At 28.7% G+C, this 22455-nt stretch overlaps 1 protein-coding gene across 1 annotated transcript in view; it reads left to right on the top strand.

The window, feature by feature from the left end:
* nau (nautilus) overlaps window positions 1-22193 on the top strand; it is a 29756-nt gene extending 7563 nt beyond the window's left edge. The window contains exons 3-4 of the mRNA XM_966932.5: window positions 6253-6334; window positions 22005-22193. Coding sequence (XP_972025.3) covers window positions 6253-6334; window positions 22005-22102 — 180 coding nt within the window. The 3' untranslated portion in view covers window positions 22103-22193. The remainder of the gene's footprint in view (window positions 1-6252; window positions 6335-22004) is intronic.
* Window positions 22194-22455: the final 262 nt, after the last annotated feature.

The raw sequence follows: 22455 nt of genomic DNA, 5'->3' as shown, positions 1-22455 counted from the left end.
AGTGGGTTGATAATTTAGCACACACGTGCGAAAAATACTACAGGTTTTGTAAAATAGTAAATTATGTTACTTGTAGTAAAAGTGATAATTTATATGCCGAAGGTAAATGAAGTCAGGCAAATAATTCAGCTGAGCCACACAAACTCGCTTTTACTATTTTATCCAAATATATAAAAAGAACCAAAAGATATGTCCAAAACCATTAGGCTTAAAAATACTTCTAGTACCGACTTAATGATATTTACATTTCGTCAAATATTCCTCTTATTCGTTTTAGTAAGTTAGTGAAGTAAGAATGCTTAGGCACAAAAGTAGAATTTTATGGCTGAAAAGTAAAAATTTACTTGTGACATTTTGTCAAATATAATTTTCTGCTTGATTATGATATTCTAAATACAGGGTGCTTTTTTCAGAGCCTACCTTTTTAACTTCTAATAAAAAAAAATCTTTAAAATTTCTTATATAATCCAAGTCGAGCATTCTGAGTTCAACAAAATTATTTTCAAAATGGCTGAACTTTTGGAACGATGAGATATTGGCACCAACTTTAAAATTTTAAATAATAATCATCTATTTTTATTGCATTCGCCTTTTAAAATTGAGTAAAAAGTACTCAAGCGATTGGTAGTTATCTGTCATAGTTTTCGAAATGTCAATTTTTTAGGTAAATTTTTATTTCCATGAGTTTATTAAAAATATCACAGCTCTTGAACCCTTTATAAAAAGTGAATATTTTTCTGCATTTGATAACCAAAGGTTCGAAGAATCTTCTCAAGATTGTCAACTGTCAAATTCCAAGGAAACTATATTTTTTTAAATAATGATTAAAAAATGACTTTAACACAGTTTTTTCAAATAAAATGACCATGTTTTTTCAATGGCAATCAAAAGAACATCAATTTTTATGCAGACTTTTATTAACATCTTCTATACTTATCTCTTACAGTATTTCAAATAATCGCTAAAAACGAAATTTTAGCTCAGTATTTTCATTCTTAATCAAACAAACTTTAGAAAAATACGATAAAATTGTGCTATTAATTAAAAGAAATGGTCGATTTGTACACCATTTTCATTAAAGAAATTCAAAATTCTATGGCACACTGACTGAGTTACTTTACATAATTCACTAAGGTAGCATGAACCATAATTAGAAATTATTGTTTTGCTGCTTATTCGACAATAAACCAGCTAAAAACTAAACAAAATGTTAAAGTTTGACAATTGTTGACCATTTTGCAAGGTCTACTTGATTAACTATAAAAATTACGAAGTAATATCTGTTTATTGTGATTTCCATATATAAAAAAAAATCACCATAAATAATATTATTCTTTCGATTGCCGCTGAGAAAATAGGGTCGGTACATTTAAAAAAACTGAGTTATTGACGATTCTTAATAACAATTTTGAAAAACTTATACTAGCTTTGGATTTTGACAGTTGACAAATTCTAGAAGGCTTTTCAAAACTTCAGTTATCGAATGCAAAAAAAAATCACTTATGGTAAACAGTAATATTTTAAATAAACCTTTGAAAATAAACATTGTAACAAAAAAAAAATGACATATGTCAAAAACTATGACAGTTAAGTACCAACAACTTAAGTATATTTTATTCCATTTAAAAAGTTGAATTCAAAAATACAATAAAAAGGTTACGATGTAAAATTTCAAAATTGGCGCCAATTTCTCGTAGTTCCGAAAGCTCATTTTGAAAATAATTTAGTTGAACTCGGAGAGGTCGATTTGGATCGTATACAAAATTTTCAAGCTCTAGTTTTATTAGAAGTTAAAAAGTTTCTAATGTAGACTCTAAATTAAAGAATCACCCTGTATAAAATCTTGTAAAAAATAAACTGAAAAGTTATAATTAACCATAATTAAATATTGTTGTTTTGATGCTTATGCAATAACAAACCACCTAAAAACTAGATGAAAAGTTAAAGTTTGATTATTGTTAACCCTTTTTGAAGGGCTACTTGATTAACGATGAAAATTACAAAGGAAAGTCCGTTTTTTGTGATTATTTCAAAAACTGTAAGAGGCAGGTAAGGACGTGATAATAAAAATCACCATAAATCTCGATGATGTTTTTTCAATTGATGTTAAGAAAATAGAGTCGTTCTATTCGAAAAAATTAAGTTATAGGCATTTATATTAAAAAAAAATTGACATATGTCAAAAAGTATGACAGATAAGTACCATCAACTTGGGTAAATTTTACTTAGTTTGAGAAAGATAATACAAAAATGCAATAAGAATATGTGATTACTATTTAAAATTTTAAAGTTGGCGTCAATGTCATGTAGTTCCGAAAAAACAGCCATTTTAAAAATAATAATAGTTAAACTCAAAATGATTGATTTAGGTCGTACATAAAATTTGAAATTTCTAACTGCTTTAAAAGCATCACCCTGTATATCGCAAATATACATCGTCATTGTCAGAGTTATTATTGTCCACATTTATAAAAACGGAATCTTGATTTATTTTTATTTAGAATACCATTTTTAAAAAGAATTTTGCGATACAAAAGAACTCTAGGATTAAATGTTTTTAATACAATGTGTTTTAAAATGATTCTCATCTAGTTAACTTTGAAATTGGTTTACATGTAACAAACATGTAACATGTAGCAAACAACACTAAATTATAAAAAATATTAATTTTTTTTTTTTGAAAGAGTCGTTACAAAAAAACTTGTTTGGAAAGCAATTTCCAAACTGGTCTATTTTACTTTACTCTTCATACAACAAAACCTAATAGGGAGATAATGTCTTTGGCATTTTTGGTCCAAAATATGATAATGTTGGCTTTGAATAAGATAATTTTTTCGTGTAACAAATAACCCATCACGAGACGAAAGCCACATCATGTGCATATTCATCCGTCTATAAATAATCGAGCGAACGTGTAGTAAAGGCTTCTCTTCGATTACGTTATCTCGTAATACACTCACAGTACACCTATGGGACTTCCCCTGAAATGAAACATTTCCAACACTCGCAATAAGTTTCGTTTATAAATCATCTTAGCGCGGAATCGAAACAATGAATCAAAATTGTCTTTATTATTGCAACAAAAGCGCTTAAATCGACTCGATAGTAGTAATAATTAAATGAAATTGGATGAAAACCGCTGAAATGTGTGTGAGGAGGGAGCAACAGTTGCTTTTTGTCTCTTAGACATTTTGATGAATAATAAATCATAACTGTACGACTTTGCAAGCTTGAAACATTAGTTTGGCTGTTTGGGTTTAATCCATCAAATCGGAATGGATTATTTATGACGCGTTACGTTTCCTTGAGTGACTTTTGATCATTCAAATGAGGGATTCGGTGATTTTTCATTCAGACGCACGAAAATCGAATCAGAAAAATTTAAGCACGTTAAAACGCCAAAAATTTAATAAAGCCCTAAGGATATATGCATTTTTTTTTGATATAATAAAGGATTTCTGCTAAACGTATTTTTATAACCCAGCAACTAACAGTCGTGCAGAGATTATTACACAGGAAAATAATCGTAAATTTTGACAGTGTCGAAGAATAATAGTATATTAAAAAAAAGTTTCATAAGTTTTTTCATAGGTTATTATAAGTTTCATGAGACCAAAATGGCGGCGAATTACAAAAAATATTTTAATTTTTTTGTGTCTTTTTAAATATTTTTTACCCTGCCTACTTCAAATTAAAATTATTTTTTTATGACATTGATATTTTTGTTTACTGCTTTTTATAAAAATAAAAAAATAAAATAAATAAAAAAATATTGACATAAATACACACAAAAAATTTATATTTTAGTTCTTGCTTTCTTTCGTAAAAAGCAATTATTTTTTGTATTTTTTTTAAATAATCAACCTAAAAACACTCAACATAAAACCAAAACATAAAAACTAAACCAAACAAAAATACAAAGTCTTTCGTGTAACTTTTTTCCCTTTTTTTAACTTATAGGCATTGGCAACTTAAAAGACAACTTTGTCTTAAATGAAAACGCTTATTACAGTAGTGAAAACTGTTTCTCTGTATCTGCTCTCTAACTCAAGTTATTTCGATTTAAATTTGAAATTATGACGTCATAACCGCCTATCGAGCATTTGGTCCAATGTTAAGATCAAATGGTTTTTATCTTTTAAGTGACATAGTTTATCAAAACTTGATAAAAATTTTCTGATGTTTTCGCGAAGTTCAAGACAAAATTTAGAACAGAAATTAGTCGAAAGAGTAGTTCATATTTGATTTTGTGGCAGATTTGTGGATAATATTTAAATATCTGTCAGGTTTTTGGTTTTTAACAATTTGACAACTGTAAAATTCACAAATTGTCAATTAATTAATTTTAAAAATGTCGTTAAATTGCAACTAAATTGTTATACTGTGCAAAAAAACACTTTTTTTGTCAAAGCTTATTTCCAAATTGGTAGACTTAATAAATGGAAAGTAGTAATATTCGGTGTCTAAATGCCTGTCATTAATTCTATAAACCGGTATTCCTGATATTACTTATCAAATTTACAGACGACAAGATGAAAATCATTTAAAAACACATTGTATCATTCTCCAAAATTTCTCGATTGCCATTTTTACGTTTCTACAACTTTAGTTAGCTTTGATTTAGGTTTGAATTAAAAAAAAACTGAAAAATTCAATTTTTTATATTAACTTACTTTCTTAAATAAAAATTCTCATATACTCCAACTTCGAAATTCTAAATTCGGGAAGACGTCGGAATTCTAACTTTGTACTTATCGACAAAAATTATAATTCTCCAAAGTCTCTAAATTGCTTTAAGAGTTTGATTTGCTTTCATTTAGGTTTTAACAAAGAAAAAACAAAAATTCTCTTCTTTTTTTGTAATACTCTAACTTAAAAAAACGAAATTCAGGAAGATGTCAGAATTCTAACTTTGTACTTATCCACAAAAAATATAATTCTACAAAATTCCTGAATTGTCTTTTTTATGTTTTTAACAGTTTCAATAGCTTTGATATAGGTTTTAACAAGAAACAAACAAAAAATTTTCCCTTTTTTGGATTAACTACTTACTCAAATAAAAATTTTGATAAACTCTACTCAGAAATTCGAAATTGCAGGAGATTTCAAAATACTAATTTTGTACTTATTCAAAAAAAATATATAATTCTTCAAAATTTCTGAAAAGCCTGCCTTACGTTTTTTATTTGCTTTGATTTAAATTTTAACAAAAAAAAACAAATTTCTTCTTTTCTTATATTAATAGCTGGTTTCTTAAATAAAAATTTTGATAAACTCTAAATTAAAAATTTAAAATTCGAGAAGATGTCAGAATTCTAACTCTGTACTTTTCCACAAAAAATATATTTCTCCAATATTTCAGAATCATCTGCTTACGTTTTTACGAATTTCATTTCCTTTGATTTAAGTTTAAACAAAAAAAAACAAAAAATTTTGATAAACTCTATCTTAGAAATTCGAAATTCGAGAAAATCACAGAATTCTAACTTTGAACTTATCCACAAAAAATATAATTCTCCAAAATTTCTAAATTGCCTTCTTTCGCCTTTACGAGTTTTATTTGTTTTCATTTGAATTTTTTACATCCCTTTTTTTATTCACTTCCTTCTTAAATTAAAATTTTGATGAACTCTAAAACTTAGTATTTCGAAGTTCAGGAAGATGTCGGAATTCCAATTCCAAATATAATTCCCTAAAATTTCTGAATTGTCTTCTTTACGTTTTTACAAGCTTCGACAACGAACCAAAAAAATGCTCTGTTTTTTTGTCTAAACCGAAATGAAAACGGCTTAATCCGCCCATAAATCGTCCATGGAAGGCATTGCACTAGGCATAAATTTGGCTCACATTAATACTGTTATGAAAGCGGAGGAATTTAATCTGAATCTTGTCCGTTAGTTGCGACGATTAATCCAATGTCTGTCGCTTTGCCTGCACACATCCTGGACCCGAGCCAGACAACGTTCCCAAATTACTGAAAATCGAAACATTTTGTCCCACCAGATTCAAACTACAACAGTGTTAATTGAACACGTGACTTCAATCATAAAAAATACAGTTTTTTTGGCAATTCTACAATTTCAACTATTATTGTTCGAAAATAATTGGTACACTTGGCAACTTATAAAACAACGCACTCCTAAATGCATTTTTGCAAATATTATGATGTTATTTGATTGCAAAAAGCGCTGATTTATGGTTTCGTGTTACGCACCTGCCACCACTTTTCATAATTTAATAATTTTTTTGCAGAACTGTCCGTCGTCACAGTTCGTGTCTGATCGGCTGCACGCCTTCGGCTCGCCCTTATCTCGCCTTCCTCCGCCAAATTCAGGTAAATCCCCCAATTAATTTAAAACAAGTACGCGTTTAAGCGACAATTATTTGGCCGCAAACACGCTATTAAATCACGTTTCGTCTCATACAACGGTAATAATAGTAAAGAACATACATTTATACATCTGGACGAGTCTAGATTTATTTATTTTATGTCTGCAACTTGGCCAAAGCACACACTGCATCAAGAAGGACGACATTTATCATACGCGACGCTTTGTATCTCACATTATCCGTTACTAATGTTTAGTTTAGAGAACTAGATTTGGGTTAATTAAAATCAAAATAGAAGATTCTTTACGGCTTTTATTTAACTTGCTTTGTTGTCGGACTGTCTGTTTCATATTTTTCCAGCCAAATTTGAAAAGGACCGAATGTATTGAAATCTTACATACTTATGTAATCTGTAATTAATTACCTCTTAATGAGATTAAAAGTCGTTTCTATGGCAAAAAATGAATAATTTTGCTGCGGAACACATCATTTTAACATAATTTGCACTGAATAACGTTGTATGTTTAAAACAGCGAATTACAAATTTTATTCCGCTTGAGCATAACCATTTAACTTACTTTATTGTCTATCTGTCTGTTTCATATTTTCTCAACCAAATTTTGAAAGGGTTCCAATGTATTGAAATTTTGCATACTTACGTAATCTGTAGTTAATTACCTCCTAATGAGGTTAAAAGTCGTTTTTACAAAAAAAAAGAACAATTTTGCTGCGGAACACATCATTTTAAAGTAATTTTCACAGAATAACGTTGTATCTTTAAAACACGAATTAAAAATTTTATTCCGATGGCCATAACCAAATTTAACTTGCTTTGTTGTCTGTCTGTCTGTTTCATATCTTACCAACCAAATTTGAAAGGGTCCCAATGTATTGAAATTTTGCATTCTTACGTAATCTCTAGTTAATTACCTCCTAATGAGGCTAAAAGTTGTTTTTACAGAAAGAATGAATAATTTTGCTATGGAACACATCATTTTAAAGTAATTTGCACTGAATAACATTGTATCTTTAAAACAGCGAATTAAAAATTTTATTCCGCTTGAGCATAACCAAATTTAACTTGCTTTGTTGTCTGTCTGTCTGTTTCATATCTTCTCAACCAAATTTGAAAGGGTCCCAATGTATTGAAATTTTGCATACTTACGTAATCTCTAGTTAATTACCTCCTAATGAGGTTAAAAATCGTTTCTACGAAAAAAAAAAGAACAATTTTGCTGCGAAACACATCATTTTAATATAATTTGCACTGAATAACGTTGTATCTTTAAAACATCGAATTAAAAATTTTATTCCGCTTGAGCATAACCATTTAACTTACTTTATTGTCTGTCTGTCTGTTTCATATTTTCTCAACCAAATTTTGAAAGGGTCCCAATGTATTGAAATTTTGCATACTTACGTAATCTGTAGTTAATTACCTCCTAATGAGGTTAAAAGTCGTTTTTACGAAAAAAAAAAGAACAATTTTGCTGCGGAACACATCATTTTAATATAATTTGCACTGAATAACGTTGTATCTTTAAAACATCGAATTAAAAATTTTATTCCGCTTGAGCATAACCATTTAACTTACTTTATTGTCTGTCTGTCTGTTTCATATTTTCCCAACCAAATTTAAAAGGGTCCGAATGTATTGAAATCTTACATACTTACGTAAGCTGTAGTTAATTACCTCCTAATGAGGTTAAAAGTCGTTTTTACGGAAAAAAATGAATAATTTTGCTGCGGAACACATCATTTTAATATAATTTACACTGAATAACGTTGTATCTTTAAAACAGCAAATTAAAAATCTTATTCCCCTTGAGCCTAACCAAATTTAACTTGATTTATTATCTATCTGTCTGTTTCATATTTTCCCAACCAAATTTGAAAGGGTCCCAATGTATTGAAATTTTGCATACTTACGTAATCTGTAGTTAATTACCTCCAAATGAGGTTAAAAATCGTTTTTACGGAAAAAAAGAATAATTTTGCTGCGGAACACATCATTTTAATATAATTTACACTGAATAACGTTGTATCTTTAAAACAGCGAATTAAAAATTTTATTCCGCTTGAGCATAACCAAATTTAACTTGCTTTATTGTCTGTCTGTCTATTTCATATTTTCCCAGCCAAATTTAAAAGGGTCCAAATGTATTGAAATTTTGCATACTTACGTAATCTGTAGTTATTACCTTCTAATGAGGTTAAAAGTCGTTTTTACGGAAAAAAATGAATAATTTTGCTGCTGAACACATCATTTTAATATAATTTGTACTGAATAACGTTGTATCTTTGAAAGAGCGAATTAAAAATTTTATTCCGCTTGAGCATAACCAAACTTAACTTGCTTTATTGTTTATCTGTCTATTTCATATTTTCCCAGCCAATTTTAAAAGGGTCTGAATGTATTGAAATATTGCATACTTACGTAATCTGTAGTTAATTACCTCCCCATGAGGTTAAAAGTCGTTTTTACGAAAAAAAATGAATAATTTTGCTGCGGAATACATCATTTTACGGTGATTTTGAGTGAATAACGTATTTTTAGAACAGCGAATTAAAAATTTTATTCCGCTTGAAGATAACCAATAGCATTGGTTTTAAATTGTTTTCACATAAATAAACGTCAGTTTAAAAGTAGAGACCGGTTTTTTAGGAAGTTAAAAAATATATTCAAATATCTTAAGAGCCTTTTTCTAAAAAACAAGATTTTTTTTCAAATTTTTTTTATTTTACATAGGAGAAAATATTTCGCGTGTTTTTGGAGACGGCACGTTTGATGGGCCATCAGTTTTATTTAAAAGATCCAGATGTGGAGTCGGCTAATGCCCGAATCGTGTCTAAATGCCACTTTCGTGGCTCAGTCAAAATAGATACAGAAATAGACAAATTGCCCAGATTCGGTTAAGTGGAGTGGAGAGGAACAGTCACGCCCTTTTACTTCCGCAGGGTGTCGTTGGATTGTCAAATAATTGAAACAGTTTGGAATAAATATGACAAATTGAGACGAGTTATTTCAGTGGAGACGACGGACGACGACGTTTTACGCTTCGTAAAATTTACAAAACTTTGATCTCTTTTCCGTCTCTCTATTTTTCTGTTTACACAATTTTTTTCGGTGAAAAGAAGCAAACAATTCATATTTTACTTCATAACTTGAAAGCAAAGTTTCAAGGAGTTGTAAAAAGAAACATCAAATTGTGCAAATATCAAATAAGTAAAGTATTCTGAAACAGCAACGATGATAATAACATTAGATTGAAATCAATTTCTTGAAAATATTTCTGTCAATTTGATTAGTAAGATTTTTTAAAGTTTAATAAAAAACAGTAAAACCTTTATTAAGAGTAGCTAAACATGGTTTTAATAATTTTCTTTGAACAATAGTTTGATTTTACTGATTTCTTTAGAATGTCGATTTTGCGATTGCAATCGTAATTGCGTAACAATGATTTGATAAATTTGTTGTTTTTATTCATCTACAGATTTTATTTTACCAAATTTTTGGTCGTTCTTGTCGAAGCAACAAACAATTTTCTTGGTAATCAGACATTTTTTATATTATTTTGATTATTTTTCTAATGTATAAGTTGGTATTAAAAAACTTGAGTAATAGTATTCGGGGTGGTTCACATAGTTACGATTTCGAAAAACATCGATTTGTTTTGTTGTTCTGATAAACATCTCAATTATAATGATTACCATTCATTAATTGCTTATTATTTATTATTATTATAAATTCCTTTTTATTTTTATGTTGTAAATTTTTTCCATATTTATTATTATTAAGTTGATTCATTTGTTCTCTGTTGCCCCTATGTACTAAATACACCTTTGGCAATAAAGATCATTATTATTGTTATTATTATTATTAACAAATCTGACCAACTTATCGGAAGTGCAATTTAAAATGTGGACATTGGATTTATTGAATTTTATTTTATCATATTTTGCAACATCTGCTGCCAATTTGACAATAAAACTTTTGACTGTTTTCTAAAAAATGTCCAAAATGTAATGAAGTTAGTGAAAGTAATAGTATTTTTATGAATTTAGTTATCAATTTTTTATAAAAATTAATGCAAAATTATTTTTTATACGTTTAATGTTTGTCACTCCCCGTTTGTCATTTCAAAATATTTTTAAAATTGCTTCCTATAGTTTTTAAAAATAATAAATAAACAAATAAAACAAAATTCTCTTAGTGTGCAGTTTAGATCCAAATTTTTTCTAATTATTTTTAACATTTTGGCAAGAAATACTATAAGAGTTGTCCTTGTCTAGCCAAAACAAAGTAAACACCAGTATAATACAGATTGTTCTGACTAAGATTTATTTAACTAGTTCAATTTGTCTCGACGGTTAATGTTGCTGAAAGATTTATGATTTCTGACAGGAAAATTTTCGTCAAAATGAAAAAAATACAATTCGACTAAGTAGTAGGTAATTAAGAAATTATAAAAAATATAGAAAAATAACAATCTTTAATTACATTTTTTAAAAGATATCTATAAATATGCTCAAAAATGTGCCTAGCCGGTTAAAAAAGCAAAAAAAGGATAATTTTTGACAAATTTAGTAACTTTTTAGTTTATTTTTGACGAGATTTTATAAATACATGTTTTATAAGTTTTATAAAGCTTAGGGCCGGTTTACTAAAGGTTGAATTAAAAGTTGCTTTGCTGCTGACACTTAGGTTTTAGGTAATTCTAAAAGTAGCAAAACTTACTTTGGAAAACACCAGAAATTTCTTTTAAAAAAACTAAGTTTTTAGTCTAAAAATGTACCTCAACGGTTAAAAAAGCCACAAAAAGCATGATTTATGACAAATTATGCAATTTTCTGCTTATTTGTGACAAAATTTTATAAAAGTCTTAGGCTTAGAATCGGTTTAGAGAAAGTTGAATTAATTAACTTTGCTGTTAAAACTTTAAATAATTTCAAAAATAGCAAAACTCACTGTTAAAAACACCTTAAGTTCTTAAAAAATATTGAGTTCTTAACCCAAAAATGTATTTGAACTGTTAAAAAACCAAAAAAAGCATAATTTTTGACACATTTTGAATTTTTTTTTGCTTATTTCTGACGAAATTTTATAACTCGTCAGGCTAGGGCCGGTTTACAAAAGGTTGAATTAAAGCTTATTTTGCTGTTATAACGTAATTTCAAAAAACAAATAAACTCACTTTTGAAAACATTCATAGATTTCTTTAAAAAAACTGGGTTTTTAGCCTAAACATTTGCCTGAACGGTTAAGAAAGCTACAAAAAGAATGATTTTTGACAAATTATGTAATTTTTTTCTTATTTGTAATAAAATTTTCTAAAAGTGTTAGGCTTAGAGTCGGTTTACCGAATGTCTAATTTATTTATTTTGCTGTTAAAACTTATAATTTCAAAAATAGCAAAACTCACTGTTAAAAACACCATGAATTTTTTATAAAATAAAACTGAGTTTTTAACTTAAAAATTTATTTGAACAGCTAAAAAAAGTCAAAAAAAATATTTTTTTCACAAATTTAGTGTTTTTTCGCTGTTATACTTAGAGGTAGTTGAGAAATGTTGAATTAAAGTATAAATTTCTGTTAAAACATAATTCAAAAAGTAGCAAAAGTCACCATTGAAAACACCATAAATTTCTTAAAAAAACTGAGTTTTCAACTCAAAATTGTATTTCAACGGTTAAAAATGCCAAAAAAAAGTATAGTTTTTTACAAATTTCGTAATTTTTTAGCTTATTTCTGACAAAATTTTATTGTTAGGCTTAGGGCCGGTTTACAAAAAATTTAATTAAAGCTTATTTTGCTGTTAAAACTTAATTTCAAAAAACAAACAAATTCACACTTTTGAAAACTTTCATAGATTTCTAAAAAAAACTGAGTTTTTAGCCTAAAAATGTGCCCGAACGGTTAAAAAAGCTACAAAGAGCATAATTTTTGACACATTATGTAATTTTCTGCTTTTTTGTGACAAAATTTTATAAAAGTCTTAGGCTTAGTGTCGGTTTACAAAAAGTTGAATTTAATTTACTTTGCTGTACACTTATAATTTCAAAACTAGCAAAACTCACTGTTAAAATATCATAATTTTCTTAAAAAAAACAGAGTTCTCAACTCAAAAATGTATTTGAACAGTTAAAAAAAACAAAAAAAAGTACTTTTTGACAAATTTTGTAATTTTTAAGCTTATTTTTGACAAAATTTTATAAATTGTCAGGTTTCGAGTCAGTTTATAAAATGTTGAATTAAAGTATAAATTTCTGTTAAAGTAAAATTCCAAAAATAGCAAAAGTTACTGTTTAAAACACTACAAATTTCTTTAAAAAAAACTGAGTTTTTAACTCAAAAATGTATTTGAACGGTTAAAAAAGCCAAAAAAAGTATAATTTTTTACAAATTTTGTAATTTTTTAGCTTATTTCTGACAAAATTTTATAAACTGTTAGGCTTAGGGCCGGTTTACAAAAGGTTGAATTAAAGCATATTTTGCTGTTAAAACCTAATTTCAAAAAACAAACAAACTCACTTTTGAAAACATCATAGATTTCTCAAAAAAAAATGAGTTCTCAACTCAAAAATACAGACTGATCCGCAAATACTGAGTCTGTTGGCAACACTGGTTGTAAATTTTAAACAATTTCATGTTTGTGTTAAAAAAAAGACGACAAGAGAAATGAAATTCATTATGAAACTATTCAAACAAATTACAAATCAAAACTTTAATTCAGGCGAGAGATTAAGGCTGTCGTGTAGGAAATGTCATTTATTCTCCCATTTCCTTCCAAGTTCTAGTAGCAAATGATTCTGTAATTACCTTGACATGTATGAAAAATGACATTTCATCCTAATCCTAACTGTCTCATCTCCAGAACGATCAATTTGGTGCGACGGCGGGACTTTTACCTTAATTGTATTGCAATTCCAAATATTGAATACTTTGTATCATCAAGCTAATTAAATAATAACAACGTAACCGTGAGTTGGGTAGAATTTTATTTATTGGCAAACGTTGGAAGACGTCCCGAAACAATGCGAAAATAGGCCACTGTAACCCAATTTCAAGACGAAAGCGCCTTTTCCGGTGCTTCCTACGTGCTTAGCATCGTACAATTCCGGAAATGGAAGTTGGGACTATTGTTAGTTTTGCATTCGAAATCAGGCCACGATCACATTATTATTACTAAAAATCCAGGAAAACATTTCTTTACGACAAGAAATTATTCTCGGCCTTAACTCATATTTAAACCATTAACTGGGAATAAATGACGCTTTCTGCCTAGTCTGATTTAAAGTTTTGCGTTTGAAACAAAAACCCTGACAGTGATTTATTTCCGTAAAGGCTTCTCTTTGTTTTTCGCCAGCCGGTTCAATATCGACTTGGAAATTTAAATTTTTAGCCGTTTTTGCTGACAAAACTCATCACGGCTGTTTCAGATTTTAAGTTGAAGAAAAAAGTGAAAGGAAGCGCGAGAAGGACGACACAAGGTGTCCCAGCAAAGATTTTATTCGTAAAATAGTTCTTCTTTCTCGATTTTACTTACAAAAATCATTATAAAAACAGAGAATACAAAACTTTTCAGTTTTTTCAATTTAATAAATTAATCAATATCCAAAATGATCTTATTCTAAAAACATTTTTCACAAAATAAGTGGAAATTAATGTTATTTTCTCTCGGCTTGCTCGTTTTTGAAGAAAATTTACTCAAAATAAACTCAACATTTGGTCAAAAGTATTCAGGCTGTTCCGTCTAAACCCCACATTAGAAGTATTGGGAGTTCTAATAATGATAGTCACCTGAAAATTTGTATACAACCATAATCTTTTAGGTCCTGCTCAATGAAAATATTTTCAAGATGGCAGAACTTCCGGTTATACGGAAGTCGCTATCACCTTCCTTATTTTAAATAGAAAGCTATATTTTTTAATGCGATTTTGAATTAGTAGAATAGTTTTTATAAGCGTTCTCTATACCTAAATTTAGCCGTTAACAAAATATTAATGGTTTTTAATTATTTTTTATTAGCACCTTCCAGTTCAAAAATCGATAACTCTCCCATTTTTAAAAATTTGGAAATATTTTTCAGCTCACTTGAAAGAGCAAAGAGCAAAAAATTGCGGATCTAACTGTCAAAGAAAATTTTTTGAAGATTTGTTTTTTAGTTAAGGGTGTTTATATTTTTGAAATTTTTAATCGCAGTAGGCCATGATTTAAAGCCAATTTAATTTTAATAAAAAAATTGTCGATTAGGGATGCAATGAGAGAGTTTAAAATTAACATTAGTAACATGTTAGGTTTCATCCCCTAGTCGTTAGTTACCCCTAAATAAAAATTTTAAATGGCATCTCTCACTTTTTGAGACATTTTTGGAAAGAACAATTATGAACGTATCTAACTGTCAAAGAAAAAAAAATATCGATTCGTTTTAAAGTTAGGGGTGGTTTTATTTTTTTTAATTTATAATCCCAGTGGCCTTTGATTTGAAGACAATTTAATTTATAATTAAATAAGAAATTTGTCAATTAGAGATGCGATGAAATAATTCGAAGCCAAGATAAAGTACGTTTTAGATTCATCTCCTAGTCTCTAACCAATCTTAGTTTAAATAGCACCCCCAACTTTTTAAAATATTTTTGGAAAGGGGATTAAAAGCTTATCTAACCGTAAAAGCAGACATTTTTTTTCGATTTTTGAGTTCAAAATGCTATTACAAATTTTTAAGTAAGGGTGGTTAGCGACTAAGGGATGAAAGTTAAAATATTACTAATGTTGGTTTTAAACTCTCTCATTGCATCCCTAATCAACATTTTTTTTTTTATTAAAATTAAATAGATATCAAATCATGGCCTATTACGGATAAAAATTACAAAAATATAACCACCTTTAACTAAAAAACATATCGATAAAAAACTTTCTGCTTTGACAGTTGGATACGCAAATTTTTTTCGAGAATATTTAAAAAAGTAGGAGGTGCTGTTAAAAATTTTAAAATATGGGTGGCTAGTGATTAAGGGATTAAACCTAAAATGTAACTAATGTTGGTTTTGAACTTTCACCTCGCGATCCTAACCGACCTGTTTTTGCTTGAAAATAGATTTGTCCAATGTCAAAAGTTATTGAGACTAGCTCCTTTTAAAATGAAAACTCTGTACATAAAATTGCTTGTCCTGACTGACTGACCTATCAACGCATAGCCTAAACGCCTAAGTGTAGAAACCTGAAATTTTCACAATAGCTTTTATAACGTACGCTTGTACTAAGAAAAGATTTTTGAAAAATCACCCCCTAAGCGGGTTAAATAGGATATCAAACTATGAAGAAAAATCCGTCATTTGTAAAGTTATATTATTGAAAATTAGTATTTAGGCTTTGTTAAAAAAGAACAAAGACGCGTTTCAGGATTTTTGGAAAGTCAACCCCTAAAGAGGTTAAATGGGGAGTCGAATTTAGAATTAAAATTTAGAAAATCTGTCATTTTTAAAGTTACATTAAACCTTGAAAATTAGTATTTAGGCTTTCACTTAAAAAAATCACCCCCTAAAAGAGTTAAATGGTGTGTTAAAATTTAAAGTTAAGTATATTCTTAAAAATTAATATTTGGGCTTTCGGTTAAAAAGAGACGTGTTTCAAAATTTTTTAAAAAATCAACTCTTAAGAGGCGTAATAAATAAATAAATGGCGTAATAAAATTTGTATAAAAATTCGTAATTTTTGAATTTACATTATGGTATTATGGTATTTTCAGTGAAAGAAAAGAAAAGAAACAGTGTTTTAGTTGTAAATACTAACCCCAAAGGGGTTGAACAGGTGTTGAAATTTGTATAATAATCCGTAATTTTTAATTTGTATCCATGCAGTTGGTACTTGAGCTTTCGGTTAAAGATGAAAAACTTGTGTTTAAGAACATTTGGAATTTCTACCCCTAAGGGGGTTAAATATAAAAATCCGTCATTTTTAAACTAATCTTTATGAAAATTGGTATTTGAGCGTTTGTCTAAAAATAAAAAAAATTCACTCCAAGAGGGTTAAACAAAAAAATCTTTCATTGTTGAAGTTATACATATAAAAAATTCTTTATTATTGAAGTTATACATATCAATTAATATCTTATACAGTCGGTTAAAATTGGCATATGGACTTTCAATTAAAAAGAAAGAAAATATGTTTCAGGATTTTTGAAAATTACATCCACAAGAGGGTTAAACAGGGAATAAGTTTGTTTGCAATTATAAAAAAAAAACAAATTTTACTCGGGTTCGCATTGGGTCACGGTTTTAAAGTTCACAATAAAACTATGCGTTATACTAAGTTTGGCATTGTTTTTCTGTGTTTCAAAATGGTTGTGAAAATGCGTGCGAAGCCGTGGGCAACTGCTAGTATAATAAACTATTGTTTTTAAATAGAATAGATAACACAATTTTGAACAGAGTTTATCGTTTAAGTTTAATCAGAAATATTTTTATGACAAACCATGCAAAAATAGCTGTGGTTAGTAAGAAACCAACATAACTTGCAAATTATCACAGATAGGTATAGGGAATGCTAATACAGATCAATGCAGAACCAAGATTTTCTCCCTCTAGTAAAATAAAAACTGGGACATCCCATTTGAAAAAATTACGTCCGAACTTAACCTTAAAATTTTTGGGTATATTAACTTTATTTTCAATTTTGAACACACCGAAGAACAGATATAGGTTTTCTCTTTTAATTCTCCAAATATGATTTTGAAATCTTTAAAACTAAGCGAGTTACTGATTTTTTAAGTGACAGGTGTAAATCCAAAAATTTTCAGAAAATCCTGAATATCTCAAAAACGGTTAAGGTAGGTATATGAAAAGCTGATAACAACTCACTTGAAATAACTCAACTAATGACGCAGTGAAAAACGTAGCTTGCCATTTAAAATAAGAAAGTTAAGAGCGATTTCCGGTATAACCAGAAGTGCCGCCATCTTGAAAATATTTTCATTGAGCTGAACTTAACGGGTTATGTTATGACTGAGTACCAACTTTTAGAAAAATATCATTATTAGAACTTTCTGTACTTCTAATGTGGGCTTTAGTCGGAACAGTCTGTATTTCAGCCTCCCTCTAATACACCCTGCATTACGAAATAAATCAATCACTTAGGTATGAAATATGGTTTTCAAATGAGCTTCTGAGTGCTAAAGCAACAAAGTTTTTGCAGTATTACACAAGAGCTTTTTAGGAAATAAACTTGATTAAAAAACTGCAAATAAACAGCATGCCCATAATTAGGTTTTTTCATGCTTAGGCTCATTAGCAATTTTCTTTCCCACTCTCCAGATTCTATTTGTAATTCTGAAAGATCACTTGTTCGGCTTTATGTCGATTCCGGGCCAAAAACTAATCAGCGTGAATTACTGAAAAAAGTCGATTTCGGTCTGAAAATAGCTGTTGACAGGCACTTTGTAAGTGGCGACATTGCCATCACCCTCTTGTGTCTCTCGAGACCGATCCGATTTTTACAACATCCGCTACCTTAAGTATATTTAGGCGTTAAATATTCGTCGTTCGAGATTTATGTGTTTATAAAGTGTGGGAGTGAGTCTAATGACAGGACACGTATTTTAACTTTTAATGCATCGCTCCCGGGATTAATCCCGGATAAAAAATCGCTTTTTATTATTTATCAATTGAGGGAACAAATTCGATAAATTCCAGGAATCACGAACGGTTAAAATTAGAATGAATCGAATCAATGTAGAGGAAAAAAAACATGAACGATTTCGAGACATAATTCAGCGATTGCTGAATATCTCAGCCAAAAGAAAGGAATCGATCGACGCGCGAGCGTGTGATCAAAAATTAATAACGCAACAAGGGACAAAACGTCTTTATTTCCAGTAACAATTTATCAAATTCACATGTTTGTTTATAAATTTCATCAAAAGTTATGCCAAATAATCACAAAATTTTCTCAAAATTTCGCAGTTTTTGAACAATTAGGCACGTTTTTCGTCAAAAAAAACAAAATTGTGTTAAAAATTTTTTTTAACAAAAATGTGGTTCCAATCAGAGGTCTAAATATCATTAAATTTAAGCAAAGGTTGACCGAATTAAGTCTTATCTTTTAGTGTGTTTTGAGCTTTATGTTACGTTATGCTTCCAGTAACACAACTGCTTAACAATATTTTGTCAAAATTTAAAAAGTGAAAAACATGGTGTTGTGTTACTTTAGCATTTTGTCAAATATGACATTTTTGCTCTCTTCAAGCATAAAGAAAAAAAATTCAATTTCTAATTTCATTTAGTAATTTTTCGGCCCATTTTAACAAAATGTGGCTAAATTTTAGCGTTTTTGACTAAAAAGTAATAACATTTTCTTTCGGTAAGTTTTTGGCCCATTTTATTAAAATTTTGTGACAGAAGTTAATTTGGAGAACTAAAATGTAGAAAAAAAAGCAAAAATACCGTTTTTAATCTTTGGTGATACGATGAGTATTCATATTAATTTTATCCGAATTTTGCATATCTGATCAAAAACCTAATAAACCAAAAAAATAGTGTAAAGTCATTTTCAAAGTAATAATTTAATAAACAATTTTAAAAACAATCGTTGCTATAATTATAACAATCGTTTCTGTGGAATAATTCAACTAATAAATTTCACTGGTGAAATTTTGGTAAAAGTTAAGGTTGGTGAAACCGACACTTAAGTGTTTTTAATTTATAGACAAATTTTAGACTAAATTTCACAATATAGTATCTGTGTTTTTCACCCAAAAACGTTCAAAAAAACAAATATAACACAACTTAAAACTTTCATTTTGTAATTTTTCAGCTCATTTTAACAAAATGCTACAAAATTTGTGAAGTTTTTGCCTAAAAAAAAACGCACCAACACCATTATGTCTTAGTTATTTTGTCTAAATTTCTGGAAGCAATGGCGTTTTGGACAAAAACTGTGACAAAAACACTCAAAAAAAGCAGACATAAAATCATTTTGGGCTTAATTTGATTGGTTTTTAGTCCGTTTTAGTAAAATTTTATAAAAGAAGTGAATTCACTTACGTAATAAATCAAAAAAGCGAACATAACACCATTTTTAATCTACTCTGGTAATACGAAAATTTTTATTTTTGACCAAATTTTGCTTTTCTAATTAAAAATCGAATAAAAAAACTAAAATGTAATTTTTAAAGTAATTTAGTGTTTTTAGTTTATATATGGTCAGATTTTGTGCCTAAATTTCGCAAAAAATCTATGCTTTTTATCCAAAAACGTTCAAAAAAAGCAAAAATAACTCAATTTATAACTTCATTTTGTAATTTTTCAGCTCATTTTAAGAAAATTTAACAATTTTTTGGATTATTTGCATAAAATGTCCAACACCATTATGCCTTAGTTATTTTATCTAAATTTCTGGAAGCAATGGCGTTTTGAACATAAATCTGTTACAAAAACGCAAAAATAAAGTCATTTAGCACAAAGTCGAAAAAAAAACGAGAATAACACCGTTTTTGATCTATTCTGGTTAATCCGAAATTTTTTATTTTTGACCAAATTTTGCGTTTTAAAAATCGAATAAAAAAAACTAAAAAGTAATTTTTAAAGTGTAATTTAGTGTTTTTAGTTTATATGGCCAGATTTTGTGATAAACTTCGCAAAATATCTGTGTTTTGCATCCAAAAACGTTCAAAAAAGGCAAAAATAACTAAACTTTTTAACTTATTATTAATTATAATTTTATAATTTTTCAGCTCTTTTTAAGAAAATGTGACGCATTTTGTGAAGTTTTTTTTCTAAAAAAAACACCCTACACTATTATGTCTCAGTTATTTTGTCTAAATTTTTTAAAGCAATAGCTTTTTAGACAAAAACTGTTACAAAAACACTCTAAAAACACAAAAATAGTCATTTCCGATTTAATTTGGTAAGTTTTTGGTCTGTTTTAGTGAAGCTTCGTAAAAGAAATAAAGTTACTTAGGCAATAGTTCCCAAAAAGCGAAAATAATACCATTTTTGATTTACTTTATTAACAGAAAATTTTTATTTTTGACCAAATTTTGCGTTTCTAATCAAAAATCGAATAAAAAAAACTAAAATGTAATTTATTGTTTTTAGTTAATATGGACCGATTTTGTGCCTAAATTTCACAAAAAATCTGTGTTTTTTATCCAAGAACGTTAAAAAAAGCAAAAATAAAGTAATTTTCGACGTGTTTTGGTAAGTTATTGGTCTGTTTTAGTGAAACTTCGTAAAATAAGTGAATTTAATTACGTAATAGTTCAACAAAAGCGAAAATAACACTGTTTTTGATTTCCTTTAGAAAATATTTGTTTTTGATCAAATTTTACGTTTCTAATCAAAAATCAAATAAAAAAAACTAGAATGTAATTTTTAAAGTAATTTAGTGTTTCTATTTTATTTGGACAGGTTTTGTGCCTAAATCTCGCAAGATAGCTGTGTTCTTCACCCAAAAACATACAAATAAGACGAAAATAATACTAAATGAAACACCTTTTGGTAATATTTTTTTGGCATATTTATCAAAATTCCGCAATAAAAAACACTCAAAAAAGCAAAATTAACACATTTTTTTGTATTTCTTAATTTTTATCACAATTCGTAACTTCATTTGCTAATTTTTATCATATTTGTCAAAATTTCGCAATAAAAAAACTTTCAAAAAAAAAATAACACATTATCGACTTGATTTCTTAATTTGTAATACAATTTGAAACGTCATTTCGTGATTTTTTGGATTATACGCTCTTGACTACATTTCACAAAAAAATATGTTTCTAATCACAAAACCTAATAAAACATTACAAAAAACTAATTAATACGAGTCTAACATTTCTATAAAAAAAGAACTGCAAAATTTTGACAAAATTTCGCCTAAAAATAAACATTCATATAAAGTCGCTTTGACTAAAAAAATTATCGATCTAATTTCTTGATTTTTGCCTTATCCTTGTCTAAATTTCTAGAAAAGATTGGTCGAAAAAGCCATAAAAATCTTATTTTACAATATCTGGTACACTTTTAATGCAGTTTAAGCCCAAAATTTAAAAAAAACCTAAAAAATTTGTTTGTTCATTGTTCTATGTTTCTTAAGCTGATTAAAAATACAGAGTAGCTTTTGAGTGTGAAATTGACAGTCAGTTTTGACACCTCCCGTCAATCTTACCAACTTAATTTCGAAATCACAGGCCACTTTGCCTAACTATTTCAAACTGAAAAAAAGTAGCCTCTCCGCCACCCATAAACTGCAGCCTCATAAACTGAACGGAATTATAGTCCGTATCTGTCACGCGTAAAAAATAAAAACGCTCGTCTTTCGTCTGTTATTCAAATAGTTGTTAAAGTCAGTGGCGTCCAAAAATACATATCAACCCGTAAAACGATATTTTATAGATATAAATAACCCCAACTTTGTAAATTGTATCATTACAAGATCTGTCCTGTCAAAGCTGGACGCATTTAGCTTTAGCCCGCACCCGTAGTACAATCAAGCGGCACACACTTTAACCAATTCCGCATCAAATCATCGGGCCGCAGTTGTCGCACAAACCGAACTAGACTGATTTATGCGAACTATTAAAATAATGAGCTCGAAAATAAATATCAGGTGCTACTTATTTGAAGTCGGACAAAGTAAAAGATTTGTTTGGTATAAGTGAGCGATTTTCTTTTCCAGGCTTTGAAAGCGGCTCGACTGCCTCCAGCTTGGATTGCCTTAATCTGATCGTCCAGAGCATAACGAACAAGAAAACCCCAGAGAATGAGCCCACATGACGACGCCCTGGAGACCACGTGATAATAATTTATTTGACAATGAGTACAAGCGTATTTTTAAGCCAATAAAGTGATTTTTCGCAAAAGCGTTTATTTGTGTTTAATTAAAAAAATCCACTGTAAACCCCAACTCGGATAAGATTACATCAGGTTTTGTGCAATAATTCAGTGTGGCCACCACAATGGAATAAAATTCACTGGAACAGTGGGTAATAAAAGGGTTCTGAGCCTGTAGGACTCACTCCGTAATGAATTTATGAACGAAACACTAATAACGTTTGTTAGTTTGGGTCTGGAACGACTCAATTTAACGCCGACTTCTTGCTTTCGCTCTTTATTAAGAGTGTACAAAT

Source organism: Tribolium castaneum, chromosome 8 (assembly GCF_031307605.1).
Source record: "Tribolium castaneum strain GA2 chromosome 8, icTriCast1.1, whole genome shotgun sequence".
Taxonomy (NCBI): Eukaryota; Metazoa; Arthropoda; class Insecta; order Coleoptera; family Tenebrionidae; genus Tribolium; species Tribolium castaneum.
Note: the sequence above shows the minus strand (reverse complement) of the source record. Positions and strands in the feature narration are given on the sequence as shown.